General features: G+C 45.0%; 2 protein-coding genes across 6 annotated transcripts in view; one reads left to right on the forward strand and one right to left on the reverse strand.

The window, feature by feature from the left end:
• Window positions 1-20,146, reverse strand: part of ATP7B (ATPase copper transporting beta) — a 78,831-nt gene that overhangs the window by 46,490 nt on the left and 12,195 nt on the right. The window contains exon 1 of one of the 5 annotated variants that reach the window (XM_043891743.1): window positions 648-1,011. The exons of 2 other annotated variants lie outside the window; for them this stretch is intronic. In XM_043891743.1, the coding sequence (XP_043747678.1) occupies window positions 648-896 (249 nt within the window). In that variant the 5' untranslated portion in view covers window positions 897-1,011. Of the gene's footprint in view, window positions 1-647; window positions 1,012-20,146 lie in introns of those variants that run through there. 2 more of the 5 variants (XM_043891741.1, XM_043891742.1) reach the window with 2 other exon arrangements.
• On the forward strand, window positions 18,563-18,848 carry LOC122686592 (small nuclear ribonucleoprotein G-like). The gene has a single exon (XM_043891751.1). The coding sequence runs from the start codon at window positions 18,599-18,601 to the stop codon at window positions 18,827-18,829; it is 231 nt and encodes a 76-aa protein (XP_043747686.1). The 5' UTR covers window positions 18,563-18,598; the 3' UTR covers window positions 18,830-18,848.

Below are 20,146 nucleotides of genomic sequence, written 5' to 3' on the forward strand. Positions count from 1 at the left end.
TCTCAACTCACAAAATCTCCTTTAGTTTTATAGACTTTTTAAACAACACCAGAAGAAACAAAGATAACTCCTAAAGGAGCAAAAGATATATGAAACCTTCCCTTTATGTCTAAGTAGTAGTATTTTTTCCCCATCTACTCATGGCAATGAAAAGAACCCCACACAGACCACGTGTATCACCTGGAAATACCACTGAAGCACAGTTTTTACAAAACATTAGTGACACTGCTCTGCTTTTGAATGCGACCTGACTTTTGGGTTAACAAACCTTTCGTTTGTTCAAGAGCAGGTTCACTTGGCAGCAACATTTTCAAAATGCTTATTTAGTTGAAATGTGAAGATTAACACAAGAAGGTACACATGTTAAAAATAAATAAAAAGAGGAAGAAGATTCATTTTTGTCTGATTTGCATTTTGAGAAACTTGTTCACCATAGAGGCTTAAAAAAAATCCTGAAAGTAAGAAGCAACAAAACCCAAGATTTAATCTCTGGAAAGTTCCCCTGGGCTCCTGGCTCACTCCATACCCCACCCAGAGCCACTCCACTGGCCCCTCTGAGGTAAGACAAGCAGGAAACCTCCATCTATAACCTGGGACTTTTATAAGAAGCCCTCCTGGCTTGTCAGCCCTTGTGCAACACCACTCACCTGCTTAGAACTGATCTCTTCCGATCCATTCAAAACCTTCTGTGAAAATTCTCCTTCCTCTGATGGGGGAGGGCATTCCTCCTCTGATATCACTGGCCTGCTGGAGCCCCCAGTCCCAGGGCTCCTCTTGAAGGACCACCGTTTGTGGACAGACAGCAGGGTCACCTGTGGGTCACCCAGAGTCGCCAGGGAGGATGGCTCGGGGTTCCCGGGCGTCTGGTCCCCAGCTCTCTCCATCTCCGCGTTCATGCCTTTACCTCGCAGTTCACCTTCTCCGGGCTATTTGATTGTTATTTGAGCCGCCGGGGTGCGCCCAAACCATGACAAGGTCACGGGACAAGAAAGGAACCTGCAAGGCAGCTCTTCCCCTCGAGGTTGCCCCGGGGGCCCGGTATGTCCCTTTCTTCTGTCTTACTGTTGTTGCGCTTTCTATTAATTTTTGGAAATATAATATATAGTAATAAGGCTTTGCTGGAAAACTCCAAGCCTATTTAGAAATGCTCATGATTGCTCCGGCCCAGGACATGACCATAAACATCAAGTCAAAAAGGAAAAGGCCACAGGAATAGTTTGGCTGCTTGCTTAAAAGATTATGTTCTAGAACAGAAAAGAGTAGAGGCATTAAATTTAGAAGTAGATATACTGCTTCAGTTTACTTGCTACTTGGTTGAGAGGTTTTTCATTATTGCTATTTCCTTGCTGCTATTTGTCCATTGTTTCTCTTTCTTTAAACAACATGGGATATGATGGGTATTTTTGTAGAATTAGAAAATGGGCTACATAGGATTTCAATAGAAGATTTATATTAACCAGCTTCACTGCCATTATCTCACTATTAATAGAGGTGTTTTGCTACTTTAGAGGTATTTTTGTTGTTTAATAGTTAATCATTGTAAATTGAGGTTTTGTGGTTTCAGGTAAAGAAAAATATCAGGGTTTTCACATGGTACTATTCTCAGAAAATGTCAAACATATTTTTGTAGCCCTTCCCATGTGTTGTTTTATTGTCTAAAGAATTCATACCATACCTGAAATTTGTGGAACATTGTTTTTGTCAGAGTGAAAATGTTAGGCCATTGAGGCACGAAGACTAATGTACAGGACATTCTAGGAAAAAACCCTGTAATCGGAAAAGTTCCAGATGAATGCATAGGGGAAAAACATGGGGAAAAAAATATTGACAGAAGCACAAACCAATATCTGATGTAATATGTGGGACTTAAGGGGTAGGTAACGTTCATTCTATAAAAACTGAGTTGTCCTAAAAATTAAAAAAAGCTACCTCTTCGACGCAACCTTCTGTGTGTGTCTGTCTTCTTCCTCGCCGACGCCACTCATCCCTTGGGTATTCCCGGACCTGCCGGGGCTGGACCTCAGCAGATCGTGACACAAGAAAATGCTCCGAAAGCGTCCTCCTAACCAGCAGAGGGGGGGTGCCTGCTGTATCAAGTCAGGCAGGTTCCCCGATGCCTCTGGGCCAGCCCAGGAGCGGCTGCGCCAAGCCTCCGGGAACTCCGGCAGGTTGTACACTGCTGTATGTATATTTGCTCTTGTTTATCTATCCCACTCAAACCAACTGGCATCCTCTTACTCATCACGTTGCATTCAGCACTGCGGAATCTTTGCACATGGCCCCACGCGCACCCAGGGCTGCGTGTACGGGGCCCAGGGCTGGGAGTGATGTCCCAACACCCAGCCATTTCCTTTTGGCCCGGTGCGCTCCCAGGAGTCCAGCCCGGAGGCAGGGGCGAAATCTCACTTCCTTTTATTACCAAACTCCGAGCGCTTTCTTGGAATAACTTCAGCTGCCTCTTCCACAGCTCCAGGGTGCAGATCGCTAGGGGAGAAAAGTATTTTCCAGGCCACATGACTTGCATTTTCAAGAAGGTGTAAGAGAATTCCGTGCTTCCTGCAGCTTTGTTCTTCCTGGGACCAATGGCTTGCTTTCTGGACGAGCTGACTGCAGGAACTCACCGGGACAGGGCTCATCCGTATTTTATATGGGGCAGAACAGTCGGGAACTAAGACACAATTCAGGCGTCTCAGGCTACCCGCCGTTCCTCAGGAGGATTAAAAGAAAGACATACAGGATAGTGGGGTAATCTGGGTGGCCTCCTGTTCTGGTGGGCGGCCCTGCTTCCCTTCCCACCCCTCACCCCCAACTCCCCCCGCCCAGAGACAGGAAGGAGGCGACCTCATTCCCCTCGGGAGGAGCAGCTCCGCCAGCCACTAAACCTGGCAACATCTCCCGCCGCAAGCATGTGCGGAGTGTCCACGCTGAGGACGGACTCAAGTCTGTTTGGTAAAACTCTGGGTCCTGGCTTAATCCACTCCCCCTGCTGTATGTGCCCTCGGGAGGAAGGGGGGTCACAGGGGCCTGCTCCCCATGAGGGCATTTGGAAACACAACCCCTTCGGCTCAAGGTCACAGAGGACTCTGCCTCTCTACGGGTTGCCTACAATCACCCCTCCTTCCTCGTTAAAACCGCCATCACTGCCCCAGGAACTCCAGACAGAGATTCTCCTTCAGCTTCTGCCCTCGTTTAGTCCTCTGAGGTTTAACTACTTGTTTGCTTCCATTTCTGAAATGTGCTCGAGGCGGTCAATTCCCAGCTGTGTCGGGGTTGGCTTCTTATCTCCCATGTGCTCGAAAAAGCATCCAACTTGGTCTCCAAGAAATGCCATTTAAATCAGAGCGCCAACGAGGAAGGGCATGTTTGATGCCGAGGGCCTCAGGCCCCAAAGTCACACAGAAGTCTGTGCAAATGAGCCTGGTGGGTCTGTGAGCGCTCAAATCCTGCTTCCTTACCTGTGGCTTCCGTGTTTCCAGATAGGATCTGTCAGGAGCCATATATGCCTGCCCACCCCTTCACATTTCCTCTGCTGGGCACTGTAAATGGATTTCCATCTATCTCTTTGAACACCAGATTTTAAAAGGTTGGTTTTGTTTTTTGTTTTTTTTTTTTACCATTTTGGGTGGAAATTCTCCCCAAAGGTCATTTATCTTTCTGTTATTTTTTCAAATATGAGTTACTACTCATAGCTGAACTTTTCCTTGGTGATGTGGGGCCATGATCTGCTTCTGTGCTGTAGCTGCGAACGGTTGTCAGCCTCATAGTCCCAAGTGCTTCTGAATAGTCCATCCTGTTAGCACCATGAGCTATGGGAAATCTGAAATACTTTACTGTAAAATCATTTTCCTTCTCCTAAATGGTCACTCAGACCCAGAACACAGCCTGAGAAAGGAGGCTCGGCTAGACTGGGCTGCACAGGTAGGAAGTTTAGACTTTGTCCTGCGGACAGCGGAGAACACCAGGTTTGAAGCAGAGAACTGACACGGCTACATTTTGAGATTTAGAAACAGTCTGGGCAGGCCTGAGAACTCAGAGCTGGGGTGGGGATTACAGGGTTACAAGCAGCAGAGAAAATGAATAGCAGAGTGGCATTAACAGCGGAGGAGGCCCTGGGGCTCTGTCATCAAGAGATCACAGCAGGTGACACAACAGAGGACCTGATGATACCATTTCCAGTTTGGCAGAGAGGAGGGAGAACTGGGTGGGGTGGGGGAGGGCAATTCTGGGGATGGGAATGGTTGGATTCACCCTCGTTCCCAGAGATTCTAAGGGACCGGCGAAACAGCGGGGATACGAGCCATGCTCCCAGCCTAGAGAATCAAATCCAAAATCCTCTTTCGGGTACCTTCCTCCTTCCTCACACCTGAGCCCTCGGTCCACCTCCTTCCCCAGCTAATCCTCCTTATCCTTTAAGTCCTGCCTCTCAGGGGAGGCGCCTCCACCAAGCCTGGGGCTCTCCCTTATCTGAGTTCCCGTATCACTGAAGCCAGCACCACAGACCTGGCAGGTATTACTGGGGAACCAGTCTGCTCCCAACACTGAAATTGCTCTCAGCTAAGTCAGTGCTTGGCCAAGCATGCACTCAGCACCAGGAAACACATAAGCTCTTGGAAGACAAGGTCCTCACGTTTTATCTGCCCACAGATGTAAGGAGGTAATGAACAAACATCAGATGTTAAATAAATACTGAGCTGGACTACCTATTAACATCAGGTGTCAAATAAATAACATAACATCGGATGTTAAATAAATACTGCACTGGACTGCGTGCTGCAGTCCTTGGGGTCGCAAAGAATTGGACATGACTCAGCGACTGAACTGAACGGAGCTGGACTACAGACAGACGGGAATGTGCTCTGTACCTGGAATGTTATGGGTTTTTTGTTCCCCTCGTCACGATACAAGGGCAAACCCCATTCAGTTCAGTTCAGCCGCTCAGTTGTGTCCGACTCTTTGCGACCCCATGGACTGCAGCACGCCAGGCCTCCCTGTCCATCACCAACTCCCAGAGTTTACTCAAATTCATGTCCATTGAGTCGGTGATGCCATCCAACCATCTCATCCTCTGTCGTCCCCTTCTCCTCCCGCCTTCACTCCATTAGCATTCTCCTTCAAACTCCTGCCCACTCCATCTAGAATCACCAGTCTTCAAGTGTCTCCCTGCATTAAAATATTTTTAGCCTCCCGCCTGTACAAATTTTATTGGTAACTTTACAAAATAAAATGCATCCTGTAACACAGAAACATACACATTACCATAGTGAAAGAGACAGCCAATGGGAATTTGTTGTATGATTCGGGGAACTCAAACTGGGGCTCTGTAACAACCTAGAGGGGTAGGATGGGTTGGGAGGTGGCAGGGAGGTCCAAGGGGGAGGGGACATAGGTCTACCTATGGCTGACTCATGTAGATGTGTGGCTGAAACCAACACAATATTGTAAAGCAATTACCCTTCAATTAAAAACAAATAAATTTAGTTATATTCAGAATGCATCTCTTTTCTGTGTAAAAAGGAAAACCCCTTGGTGTTCAAACAAGCCTATTTTTATGAGAAGCCTGGGCCCATATGCAGATGGGCAGCTTGTGTCTCTGTGATCCTCTGGGACAAAGGACCCCGCTTGGAGGAGGTGTGTCTGGCTCACCCATTTCAGCCCTCACCAAGATCACCGGCTCCCCCTAGGGCAGGTTTCTCAGAAAGAACCCTGGGCCAGTCCTCCCGAGGCTGGCAGAGGAGCCGGGATCCCATGATGGACAGAAGCTGGCACGAAGCGGCACACTGGGAATCAGGGGCCTGGGAGTTTCCCACACATGGCAGAGGCCAGACAGGAACGCAGGAAGGTGAGTGCTTCATGCAAACGAAGATAGAGACACTTTCTGCCCTCGGGACTTTATTAGCAAGTTAGGAGAGAAGGCCAGAGCAGACGATGCTCAAGTAGAAAAAAACACTCCGACTTGAGGAGCCGGTGGTGAAGGAGAATTTGCGAAGGGTGAGGTGTCGGCTCCTCACCCCCGGGGAACTGGCCATTCCCAGACTGAGACAGCACTGCGTGACTTTTACACTAGCTTATGTACAGGACTTCCCAGGGAGTTCTTCGTGCTAAAGAACCCACCTGCCAATGCAGGAGATGCAGTTTCGATCCCTGGGTCAGGAAGATCCCCTGGAGGAGAGCATGGCAACCCACTCCACTATTCTTGCCTGGAGAATCCCATGGACGGAGGAGCCTATGGGGTGGTCAATGGACAGAGGAGTCTATGGGGTCCCAAAAAGTCAGACATGACTGAAGGGACTTAGCACATGAGCAGGATATGAAACAAAACCCACAGAACACCACCTCAAAGCTCACTGGAGGGAGTGCTCTTCAACAAAACTGCCTGTGGTTAGACAGCCCAAAGTGAAAAAAAATCACAGTAGTTCCATAAGGAGACTGGATGGAGCCCAAAAGAGAAACACTGAGATGATATCAAAGAGCCAAACCCAACCTTTCGACTCCACAGTTAGTCAGTCACATGTACCTTCAACTTGCTTGGTTGCCCTCCTTATCTGGGGCCAACTCTGCTGTCTCTAAGGTCCCAGTGACTCCAGGTCCATCTCCTTGGAGCTGAACAAGGATGAGATACAACACACCAGGCTGACTGGCCATGCTCTGATTCCTGACCACTAACTTAGAGAAGCCTTGGTGCCCCCAGCAGTCCAGCTCCATCTCCCTGGTCCTCCCCCTCCTCACCCTCCTCCCTGCTTCTCTGACCTCCATTCCACCCCACACCCTCCACCCCCAAGGATAAGCCCACTCCTGCTTCCCAAAACAAACGATCAGAAAAGAACTTGCAAAGATCTCAACCACCCACTCACTTGATTAGAGCCTTCCCTCCAGTCAATCCTAAAGGAAATCAACCCTGAATATTCACTGGAAGGACTAATGCTGAAGCCAATCCTTTGGCCACCTGATGCAAAGAGCCAACTCTTTGGAAAAGACCCTGATGCTGGGAAAGATTGAGGGCGGGAGGAGAAGGGGACTACAGAGGATGAGATGGTTGGATGGCATCACCAACTCAATGGAAATCAGTTTGAGCAAACTCAGGGAGACAGTGAAGAACAGGGAAGCCTGGTGTGCTGCAGTCCCTGGAGTTGCAAAGAGCTGGCCAAACAACTCTTCTCACTGTTCCCAAGGTCAGTCACCAGGTACCCATGGCTCCTGATTTTCCTCCTACCCGTTGGCGACTCCTCTACGGAGTTCTTCACAAGAGACTAGTCCTCAAACCTCTCAGGGCTGGAGTGGCTCCCAGCTCAGACCTTGGATCCCTTCCTTGTCTGTTCTTCTTGGTGATTTCATTTAGTACAGTAGAAATACCACCTGTGGCCAATAACTCCCAAACTCCACACATATGGACTTAAAAGCTTAACCAGTTTCTCCTGTTGGATATTTCATATGCACCAAACATTAACTTGTCTAAAACTGAGCTGTCTAAACAGAAAAAAATGTCACCTGCAATTCCAGTTCTACAGGGATCAAGCCATCAGCCACTGCAGTTGCACATCCCCCCTAGAGAGCACATTAATTTCCCCTAGGGAATTCAGAATGGAGAAAAACAGGAAACATTCCATGCTTTGGTCCTGAGATAGTTAAGATGCATATCTAGGGAAAAATTTCAATGACTCCCTGCATGCTAAGTCTCTTCAGTCATGTCTGGTTCTTTATGATCCCATGGACTATAGCCCTCCAGGCTCCTCTGTCCATGGGATTCTCCAGGCAAGAATACTGGAGTGAGTTGCCATGCCCTCCCCTCCAGGGCATCTTCCTGGCCCTGGGATGGAACCCACATCTCTTACATCTCCTGCAATGGCAGGCAGATTCTTTACCACTAGCGCCACCTGGGAATTCTAGATTCGTGCACCATCTCAGACAAAGGAAAGCACTAAAATTATTAACTTGAAAAGTCTGTTCTTTGTAACATGCCGTGATCTTTCTATGTCTGATCACATGTTTGTTTTTCCCAGCAAAAAAATCATACATGTACCCTGGCTCCTCCCTTGCCTCTTTGGAACAGTTTTCTCAGAGCAATCTAGAGACTGTCTCCTGGTCTACAGAATTCAATATGGTCCCTGAATAACACTGAAATTCGGTGCTCTCATGGGTCACATTTTTTTTAGTTCTCATGCCCCTTACTTGCTTCTTCCAGTCTTTCCCACCTTAGTAAAAGGCAACTCCTCCTTCCACTCACCCAAGAAAAAAAAATCTTGGATTCATCCTTGCTGAGAATCATCTTTTCCTTTCAAACTCACATATCCTGTCAATTCTATCTCAAATACATCCAGCATCCAACCACTTCTCAGCACCCCCATTGAAGAAGGAATTCATAGGGCCTGGACTCCATCTCAGGCCTGTCCATGCTGATCATGCTCAGCTGCCTCCCCAATGGACTCTGAACTCTCCGCTTAGTGCCTATGGGAACGACAATGGAAGGATAAGAACCCCTCCGGACAGGGGAACCTTGAAGACTGTATCCAGGTTACTCATCACCTAAGAGAAAACATACTCTAATCACCCCTGCCTCTAGACAGTATCTATCGGAATGTAACCACAGGCTTATCGGTTATTAACTGGTTGGAATGCAACTGCGGGCTTATTGATTATTAACTGCTTGAACACATAACACATGAATGATGGGGTTATTGTGATTGTATTTACCCTTCCTTTGTCAGTCTCAAGGAATTTGGGGTGGTGGGTTCAGACACGTACACATGGGGTATAAAGGATTTTCACAAATGCTGGTCGGGGTCCTTGGCTAAGAGGAGGCTCTGCCTTGGGCCCGCTGGCGTAATAAACTGCACTCCACTATCTGCAGTCCTTCTGAGTGAGTTTGTTTCCCGGAACACGTAGCTACAACACCATGACAACATGGTCCAGGCCACGAGCACATCTTACCTGCATTATTAATATAATCGCAGGGACCTCTTGGTTTCTCCTCTTACCTCCTAAAGTCTATTTGCAAAACAAAAGCCAGAGGAATCTTCTTAAAGGGGACCTCAGAGGACGCTATGGCACTTCAGTCATGTCCAACTCTTTGCGACACTGTAGTCCGCCAGGCTCCCCTGTCCACGGGATTCTCCAGGCAAGAACACCGGAGTGGGCTGCCATTCTCTTGATGAGGTTCTCCTAAAAGCCCTGCAGGGGGTTTCCACGTATTTACAAGAAAGGAGAAACCTAAAATCCTTACAGTCAGCCTATCCTCACACCCCTCTCTCCTCAACCAAGACCAGTTTTGCGATGTGGCTGGTCCTGGAACAAAGCAAGGCCGGCTCCTGCCCAGGGCCTTTGTCCCTGACTGCTGCTCCCGGCTTACAGATGTGCTGTGCTGACTCGAGCAGTCATGTCCGACTCTTGGCGACCCCATGGACTATGGCCCGCCAGGCTTTTCTGTCCATGAGATTCTCCATGGAAGAATACTGGAGTGGGTTGCCATGCCCTCCTCCAGGGGATCTTCCCGACCCAGGGATCAAACCCACATCTCCCGCATTGCAGGCGGATTCTTTACCAGCTGAGCCACCACGGAAGCCCAAGAATACTGGAGTGAGTAGTCTACCCCTGCTCCAGCGGATCTTCCCAACCTAGGAATTGAACCGGGGTCTCAGGCACTGCAGGTGGATTCTTTACCAGCTGAGCTACCAGGGAAGCCCAACCCCAACAGCCTGGATCCAGACGACTCACGTCCTTGCCTTCTAATGTCCCTGCTCAAAGGTCACCTTCTCAGGGGCTTCCCCAGTTCCCTTGGGTACAGTTTCAAACATTCTCACTTCCTATGGCTCTTTCCTACTTATTTTTCTCCAGAGAACTCAACCACTGCATGATATAACAAGATATATTTTACTGACTTGTTTACTAGTCTCCCCAGTTAGGATATAAGTTTCACAAGGGCGGGAATTGTCTGTTTTCTTCACTCAGCACTGTATTCCCAGCACAAAAACAGTGCGTCTATTTTAAAGTTTCTTAGTAACTATTTGTTGAATGAATTACAGACAGTACTAAAAACAGCTTACTTTATTTGCTTGCTACCAAACACCAAGTGCTAAACTTTCAGTCAACATTCAAATGGTGCCCCATGCAAAGCTGGCTCTCTCCTTCACTCACCCATTTCTTTCCCCTCCAATCCAGCAGTCTAAGCTCAGACACTACTGTTAGAAAGAAATAACAATTCCCCAACATGGTCATTCGCCCCCAACACCTGCAAATCAAGGCTTCTTTGTAGTTTCAACCCCTCTCAGAAAGGTGACCTATAAAAGAGCCAATGTGAAATTTCCTAATCAAAATTAGTGAGGTCACCTGCAAGATAAAGAGGGGGTTCCCTGCACAGGATCAGAGACAAAGAGGGAGAGAAGTGACAGGACTGATATCCGTGTGGACCAAGTTGGGGTGAGAAGGGGCAGGTGGAATGAATTGGGAGAAAGGGACCAACAGACATACACGCCCACGTGTGAAACAGATAGTGGGAAGCGGCTGGATAGCACGGGGGCTCAGCCCGGTGCCCCGTGACGACCCAGCGCGGGTGGGCGTGGGGGCAGGAAGCAGGCTCAAGAGGGAGGGGACACATGTACACATATGGCTGATTCACGCTGTTGTACAACAGAAACTAACACAACATTTTAAAAGAATTATACTCTAATTGGAAAGAAAAAAAAAAAAGACTTCTCATTTTAGAGCAAATATTCTTATAGTTAAAAGATCCCTGCCCCCCAAAAGATGTCCTAGCCCCAAATAATCTCCCCTTTTTTGTGCTAATACCTTCATCGCCCACCCTTCCACCTGTTAGAGCCTTCCATTTTATCTGTCTGCCCCTTGGAGTGCCCTGCCAATGCTGGGTGAGATGCTGCCTAACACTCCTGCTCATTCATGTCTGACTCTCTGTGACCCCATGGACTATAGTCGTGCCAGGCTCCTCTGTCCTTGGGATTCTCCAGGCAAGAATACTGGAGTGGGTTGCCATTTCCTTCTCCAGGGGATCTTCCCCACCCAGAGATCAAACCTGAGTCTCTTGTGTCTCCTGCATTGGCAGGTGGATTCTTTACCACTGCACCACCTGGGAAGCCCAGTATCAAGCAAGATAGACTTTAAAGCAAAGACTACTATCAGAAACAAAGGGACATGTTATAATGATAAAAGTCAATCTGCCAGGAAGATAGAAAAGTCATAAACATATGCATCTAATAACAGAATACAAATATAGATGAACCAAGAACTGACAGAAATGGAAAGAAAGATAATTCAACAGTATCAGCTGGATACTTCGATATCCACTGTTAATAATGGATAAAAAAAAAAAACTAGGCAGAAGATCAAGCAGAAAATATGTGATACTGCCGTCTTATAATAAGACATACGTATTTGGTCTCCATTCCCTTTCTGTCACAGAGGTCCTAAAACTCATGGAATTTCCAAAGTGCTAGAAAAATGATAAAGGTGTCTTTTGTCACAGCTAACAAGGTGACTTCTAAAAGACCCAAGGATAGGGGCTGGTTGCCAGGGGAACCAAGAGGTGATTACAGGGTTCAAACATTTAGTCCCACCCAACACTCTGGGGAGGGTAGAGTGGCTGGAGATCAAGTTCAACCACTGACAGCCAATGATTTAATCATTCATGCCTCCACAACAACCCCAGAGGACTGGTTTTCCAGACTTTCCAGGCTGGTGACCATGTGAAGACTTGGGGAGAATTGCGTGACCAGAGACCATAGAAGCTCTGTGGCTCTTCCCACATAATTTGCCAAATGCATCTCTGTCTTCCTACAGTTCCTGAGTTGTATCCTTTTGTAATACACTGCTAATCTAGTAGATAAATATTTCTGAGTTGTGGGCCCCCTTAGCAAATGAAACCCAAAGAAGCATAGGTGACAACCTGGACTTGTGACTGGTGTCTGAAGTGGAAGGACAAGGGGGCCAGTCTTGCAGGACTGAGCCCATAACCGACGGGAGCTGATGCTCTCTCCAGATAGACACTATTGCAAATGTGTTAAATTGTCGGACACCCACTGGTGCCCGAGAATTGGTGTAAGAGGTAAAAAACACACATTGAAATTGGTATCAGACTCACAGGAGAGAAAACATGAACAACTAACATATCTACAGAACCTTCCTCCCAATGACAGTATAATATTCATTCTTTTCAGGTACACATGGAACATTCTCTAGGCTTCACCACATGCTAGGCCATAAAACAAACCTCAGTTCACTTAAAATAACAGAAATAACACAAAGTATGATCTCTGACAACAATGGAATCAGAAATCAGTAACAGAAAGAATTTGGGGACATTTACAAATACATGGAAATTAAATAAGACACTCCGAAATAACCAAAGGGTCAAAGAAGAGGTCAATAGGAGATTAGGAAATACTTTGAGATAAATGAAAATGAAGATACAACACACGGTAAGACAAACCTTATGGGATGCAGGTAAGGCAGTACTTAGAGAGAAACTTACAGCTGTGAACTTCTCCATTAAGAAAGAAGAATCTCAAATCAATAACCTAAAATTCTGCCTAAGATACTGGAAAAGAAAGACGAAACCTAAAGCAAGCAGAAGGGAGGCGTATCAGTGTCCTATGAGGTAACAAAATACCACACACTGAGTATTAGAAATTTAATCTCTCACAGCTCTTAAGGCTAGAAGTCAAGATTTTCCTTTTTGGGACTCTGAGGAAGAATCTCTTCCACATCCCTCTCCTACCTCCTGGTGGATGCTGGCAAGCTTCAGGACTTCCTGGTTTACGGAAGCATCATTCCAATCTGTCTCTGTAACCACATGGCTTCCTCCTCTCTGTCTTCACATGGTGTCCTTATACCAACATCAGTGACTGGACTCAGGGCCCACTATAACGCAACAGGGGGGCCTCCCTAGTGGCTCAGATGGGAAAGAATCTGCCTGCAATGCAGGAGACGTGGGTTCAATCCCATGTTGGGAAGATACCCTGGAAAAGGAAATGGCAACCCACTGCAGTATTCTTGCCTGGAGAATCGCATGGATAGAGGAGCCTGGTGGGCTACAGTCTGTGGTCACAAAGAGTCGACACAACTGTGTGACTAAGCACACACACACATGATGCAGTAGGACCTCATTTTAATTCAACTGATTAGATCTGCAGAAGATCCTATTTCCATGTAATATCACATTCACAGGTATCAGGACTCAAGACTTCAACATATCTATTAGAGAACACAATTAAACACACTCAAAAGAAAATAAAAAATATTAGAGTGGAATAGCAAAAGACAGAATAGAAAAACAGAGGAAATCGTCAAAACCAAAAGCTGACTCTTTGAAAAGACCAACAAAATTGACAAACCTTTAGCTAGAATGATCTATGAGAAAAAGACAGAAGACTAAAATTATTAGAATTAGAAATGAAAGATGATTATTACTTATCTTACAGAAATAAAGACTATAAAGGAACACCAAGAAACAACGTTTTGTTATTGTTCAGTCACTAAGTTGTGTTCCGCTCTTTGCAATCCCATGGACTATGGCATGTGAGGCTCCTCTGTCCTTCACTATCTCCCAGAGTTTGTTCAAATTCATGTCCATTGAGTCAGTGATGCTATCTAACCATCTCTCTGTTGTCCCCTTCTCCTTTTGCCCTCAACCTTTCCCAGCATTGGGGTCTTTTCCAATGAGTCAGTTCTTTGCATCAGGTGGCCAAAGGATGGGAGCTTCAGCATCAGTCCTTCCAATGACTGTTTTGATCTCCTTGCAGTCCAAGGGATGCTCAAGAGTCTTCTCCAACACCACAGTTCAAAAGCATCAATTCTTCAGCACTCAGCCTTCTTTGTGGTTCAACTCTCACATCCATACATGACTACTGGAAAAACCAGAGCGTTGACTTATGAACTTTTGTCGGCAAAGTGCTGTCTCTACTTTTCAATACACTATATAGGTTTGTCATAGCTTTCCTTCCCAGAAGCAAGCAAGCATCTTTTAATTTCATGGCTGCAGTCACCATCCACAGTGATTCTGGAGCCCAAGAAATGAAAATCTGACACTGCTTCTACTTTTTCCCCTTCTATTTGCCATGGAGTGATGAGACCAGATGCCATAATCTTCGTTTTTTTAATACTGAGTTTCAAGCCAGCTTTTTCACTAAGAACAACTATATACCAAAAAATTAGATACCTTAAATGAAATGGACAAATTCCTTAGAATACACTAACTACCAAAACTGACTCAAGAAATAAGATACTCTGAACCAACCTGTAATAAGATACTCAATTAGTAATAATAAAAAATCTCCCCCCAAGAAAGCTCAAGCTCAGACGGCTTCAACATTGAATTCTATCAAACATTTGTAAGAAGGGAGCACTTCTCAACTCATTCTGAGACCAGTATCACCCTGATATCAAAACCAGAAAAGACATCATGAGAAAACAAGAGAAACGAGAAAAACAATCTAGTATCTCTCATGAATATGGACACAAAATTCCTGTACGAGATAGTAAGTAACCAAATCCAGCAACACATAAAAAAGGGCTACATGCCATGACCAAGTAGGATTTGTCCCAGGAATCCAAGTTAGGCTTAACATTCAAAAATGAATTAATGTAATATACCATTTGGAGCAGGAAATGGCAACCCACTCCAGTATTCTTGCCTAGGAAGTTACATGGACCAAGGAGCCTGGCAGGCTACAGTCCATGGGGTTGCAGAGTCGGACACGCCTTAGTGACCAAACAACAATACATCACATTAACAGAATAAAAAGTAAAAGACACATGGTCACCTCAATAGACACTGAACAAACATCTGATCAAATCCGAAATCTTTTCATGTAAAAACACTCAAGAAATTAGGAGGTGGAGGGAACTTCCTCAACCTGATAAAGAGCATGAAAAACCCATAGCTAACATCCTACTTCATGGTGAAAGGCTGAAAGCTTTCCCCCTAAGATCAAGAAGAAGACAAAGACGCCATCTATACAAAATGTTCACAATAGGAAAATCTATAGAGACAGAAAGTCCAGTAGAGGTTGCTCAGGCACAGGGGTCATTGGAAGATGGGGGGGTGATAGCTAGCGTGGGCAGGATTTCTTTCTCAGGTGATGAAAATGTCCCCAAATTGATTGTGAAGATGTTTGCACATACCTGGGAATTTCATGGTATGTGAATCATATCTCAATCAAGCCTTTTTTTTTTTTTTTTTTTTAATGTAGCAGAGAGACCATTAAAATAAGAATTAGAGAGGATATGCCTTTGCCATTCATGGAAGCCCAAACAAAAACAGTTTCGGGAGCGTGGTGAGGCAACAGAAGTGGACAGACTGCAGAAACCTACAAAGCTCACCAAGTCTTTCAAGGAGAATGGATAAACCATGCCACCTTCCCAACAGCACACTGCACCGCTGTGGACCTTAGAAACATAGTGTTCTACTGAGACAACCTAGCCTCAGAAAACTAAACACACTTTAATATCATTTTCACAAAGCTCAGAAACAAGCAAAAAACTAAATAATACATTGTTCAGGCAATCATATATGTGATAAGACACAGACACACACCCCCCCCCCCCCCCAAAAAAAAAGCTGGGTTACAACAAACACAAAATTGAGGCTAGTAGCTACCTCTATAGTGGGTATTTCTCCGGGCGACACAAGACAAGCAGGGAAGAGCTGAGTTCCCTCAATGCCAAGAAGCCATGGCATTGATAATTCTCTTGTTCTTGGGTCAGGTGTTCTCTAGTTTATTATGCTTTACAACTATCTACGTATGTGTGTATGTTTATATATCAATGTCTTTTATATTCAATAAACTAATAATAATAAAGCAAAGATGTTAAAGTGAGTGGAGGCATGGAAACAAGCAAGTACAGATGATTCTTCCTCAAAGTCTGAGGAAGAGGAGAGAGGGAAGTAGTACAACAGCCAGGGGGAGACACGAGGCAAGGAGACTCCAGGGTGAAGGCAGACGGACGACTTTATGAGGCTGAGGAAGAAAAGCCTGCAGAGAGAGGAAAGACTAGCGGCGAAGAGAAGACAAAACAAGACCTGATCAGACCAATAAAGGCTCCAGAGCCTGCAGAGAGGAAGGAAGATGAGAGGATCTTGAAATGAAGGTGGGCTTCCTGAGACGAGGGATGGGCAAATGAAAACAGACTGGAGATCTACACAAAATATGGAGAGAAGGTGCAGAGAGACAGGCAGAAGTTGAAGAAAATCACACGCAGTGGTATCAGTTTTCTCCAGGTAAGAAGTGAGGTCATTTGTCGAGAATTTAAGGGAAGACAAGAGACTGAGCAGAAGGCTCGCTGCAGGTGGTGAAGGCTTGAAAGAGTGACTCACAGGTTGACTAATAAGACAAAGGCATTTGCAGGCACCATCGAGATTAGAAACAAATTGTCAGGGGCACCAGCCACACGGTTGCCTGAATTTCCATAGCAATTCTGAGGAGAAGAGAGGGCAGTTTGTATGCTGATACTGGAGAAACAGGATGGAGGGACAAAAAGTCTAGCATGCCGGTGAAAAAATTACTCAAACTAAACCAAGAGTCTGTCGGGACAGAGAAAGAGAGGCCAGAGACTCTATAATGGTAATAACAACAACAGACCCACTGATGGACAGCTTTTAAAACTGTTTTTAAAAAGTATATCTATAATGTTGGCACCATCGATTTTAGAGGGAAAAAAAAAATGAAGAAGAGATTGGGATAAAATATGACAAAGATGTTAAATGTCGGTTCTCTTTGAATTGCAAGAAGGTATGTTTTAATTCTAAAACCAACAGCTACTGCAGCAAAAGCAAACAAACGAAGTTTACAAACAGACTTATGACAGTCATCCTGTTAAAAAAGAAACAACACACCCCTTAGGGAGTCACCTGTGCTCAACCCCACATCAGCAAACAAGACAGAATATATAACCTAACTGCACCTTTAGTCTCTTCTGGGAACATCATGACCTTCAACCAGTCAAGTCTGCAACTAGCTGGGCAGCACTAGTTGGGTAATCTGCCTGACAGACACCTGCTTTCCCCAATGGGAAGGTAACCTGACCTGAAACAACCATCTCTTTGCTAGAATAACTTGCTCTGTCTCCTATGCCTATATGTCCTCTACTTTGTACGGCTCCTTGGAGCCCCTTTCTTTCTGTGAAGATAGGAGGCTGGCTGATTTGTGAATAATTAAATAAAGCCAATTAGATCTTTTTTTAAATTAATTAATTAATTTGGCTGCACCGAGTTTTTGTTGCAGCATGTGAGCTCCTGTTTGCAGCATGTGGGGTCTAGTTCCCTGACAAGGGATGGAACCCAGGCCCTCTGTACTAGGAGCCCAGAATCTTAACAACTGGCACACCAGGGAATTCCCCCCAATTAGATCTTCAGTTGAATTTTTTTTTTAACAATCCTGAGAATGGCAGGAATAGAAGTAAATTGCCCCTTTTGGTCTTTATTTTCCAGATTTTTGTTATAGAGGTAAATTACTTTTATAATAGCAATTTCCCAACAAATTTTAGATGTTTCTAATGCCTGATGCTGGGGATGGCTTTTAGTTTGCAGAGGAACCGGGCTTTCAACAAAGCTGCTACAAGATTCAAGCACCATGGATTTCACAATTACTGGTGTTTTAAAACTCCTTATTTGCAGAGTTAGTTATATCACAATAAAAGATTCACTCTCTGTTCTGCCCTCTACTTTTATCTCGTCAACCTTTGATCTGCTCAGATTTTCTCTTTTAACCTAATTTAGAAAAAAAAAAAAAGTCACAAACATTCCAGAATTCCACTTGGCAGTGATTCCAACTCTACAGATAGAAATAACACTGCACACACTTGATCTCGGATTTGTCCTCGCTATTGAAAGGTTGCTGAATCATGCAAAGATGTCGGGATTCTTGGCCTCCGGAGGAGAAGAATTCAATCCAGGGCCAGAGACGAGGCTGGGTCGCTCAGAGCTTTTGTGTAATAAAGTTTTATTAAAGTATAAAGGAGATAGAGAAAGCTTCTGACATAGACATCAGAAGGTGGTAGAAAGAGTACCCCCTTGCTAGTGTTAGCAATGGAGTTATATACTCTCCAATGAATCCAAAGAATGTCTGGAGGTTGTAAAGACCTCACCAGACCTACTCCCATAATTTACATTTTAAGATAACAGAATTGGCCAGAAGGTTTAATCCAAAGACTGTCCTCAGGCAGGATACATCCTTGTAAAGACCAGACCTACTCCCATAATTTATGTTTTAGAAAGTGAAAGTGAAAGTGAAGTCGCTCAGTCATGTCCAACTCTTTGCGACCCCATGGATTGTAGCCCACCAGGCTCCTCCATCCATGGGATTTTCCAGGCAATAGTACTGGACTGGGTTGCCATTTCCTTCTCCAGGGGATCTTCTTGACCCAGGGATCGAACCTGGGTCTCCCGCGTTGTAGACCGAATTTATGTTTATGTCTAATTTATGTTTTAAGATAACAGAATTAGCCAGAAGGTTTAATCCAAAGACTGTCCTCAGGCAGGATACATTATTGTTATATAATCCTAAAGAATGTAGAGGAAGCCCGGCCCTGCCGCTGGAGCGTGAGGGATCACTCGAATTCCGTTTGGAGGCTTCTTTGAGCTCGCAGAGTAGACATCATGAGCAAAGCACACCCTCCTGAGTTGAAGAAATTTATGGACAAGAAGTTATCATTGAAATTAAATGGTGGCAGACATGTCCAAGGAATACTGCAGGGATTTGATCCCTTTAGGAATCTTGTGATAGATGAATGTGTGGAGATGGCAACTAGTGGGCAACAGAACAATATTGGAATGGTGGTGATACGAGGAAATTGTATCATCATGTTAGAAGCCTTGGAACGAGTATGAACAACGGCTGTGTTCACCAGAGAAATCAACTGCTTCCATGTGTCCCCTTCGCCACAATTTACTACCAGAAAAATTGGGTTGTGTACATTTTCTTACTGAACTTTTTTGTTAAACTTTTGTAATAGCCAAAAAAAAAAAAGAATGTAGAGAAAAAAAAAAGTAAAAAGTTTGTCCTTTCTTCCTCCTTGAATATTCCAGACCTCTCTCTCCTTGGGGATCCCTAGACTTCTTATCAACCTGCCTAGGAAATGACTCTCATTCCCTTTTCTTTTAGGAGAATTATGTTGCCAAGGGAAAGGGGTGTCATTTTCATTCCATAACTACTTCCTGCTGTTTAGGGGCGTAGCCCCTAAATTGTTGAGGCAACATATTCTCCTTTTTTTTTTTTTTTTCATTTTATTAGTTGGAGGCTAATTACTTTACAATATTGTAGTGGTTTTTGCCATACATTGACATGAATCAGCCATGGATTTACATGTGTTCCCCATCCCGATCTCCCCTCCCACCTCCCTCCCCATCCCATCCCTCTGGGTCTTCCCAGTGCACCAGCCCTGAGCACTTGTCTCATACATCCAACCTGGGCTGGTGATCTGTTTCACCCTTGATAGTATACTTGTTTCAATGCTGTTCTCTCAGAACATCCCACCCTCGCCTTCTCCCACAGAGTCCAAAAGTCTGTTCTATACATCTGTGTCTCTTTTTCTGTCCTGCATATAGGGTTATCGTTACCATCTTTTTAAATTCCATATATATGCGTTAGTATACTATATTGGTCTTTATCTTTCTGGCTTACTTCACTCTGTATAATGGACTCCAGTTTCATCCATCTCATTAGAACTGATTCAAATGAATTCTTTTTAATGGCTGAGTAATATTCCATTGTGTATATGTTCCATAGCTTCCTTATCCATTCATCTGCTGATGGGCATCTAGGTTGCTTCCATGTCCTGGCTATTATAAACAGTCCTGCAATGAACATTGGGGTGCACGTGTCTCTTTCAGATCTGGTTTCCTCAGTGTGTATGCCCAGAAGTGGGATTGCTGGGTCATATGGCAGTTCTATTTCCAGTTTTTTAAGGAATCGCCACACTGTTCTCCATAGTGGCTGTACTAGTTTGCATTCCCACCAACAGTGTAAGAGGGTTCCCTTTTCTCCACACCCTCTCCAGCATTTATTGCTTGTAGACTTTTGGATAGCAGCCATTCTAACTGGTGTGTAATGGTACCTCGTTGTGGTTTTGATTTGCATTTCTCTGATAATGAGTGATGTTGAGCATCTTTTCATGTATTTGTTAGCCATCTTTATGTCTTCTTTGG

This window comes from Cervus elaphus, chromosome 30, assembly GCF_910594005.1.
Source record: "Cervus elaphus chromosome 30, mCerEla1.1, whole genome shotgun sequence".
In the NCBI taxonomy this organism is placed as follows: Eukaryota; Metazoa; Chordata; class Mammalia; order Artiodactyla; family Cervidae; genus Cervus; species Cervus elaphus.

What these genes read in the sequence shown, in the direction of transcription:
- LOC122686592 (XM_043891751.1), top strand. Translation starts at nt 18,599, where the DNA reads ATGAGCAAAGCACACCCTCCTGAGTTGAAGAAATTTATGGACAAGAAG.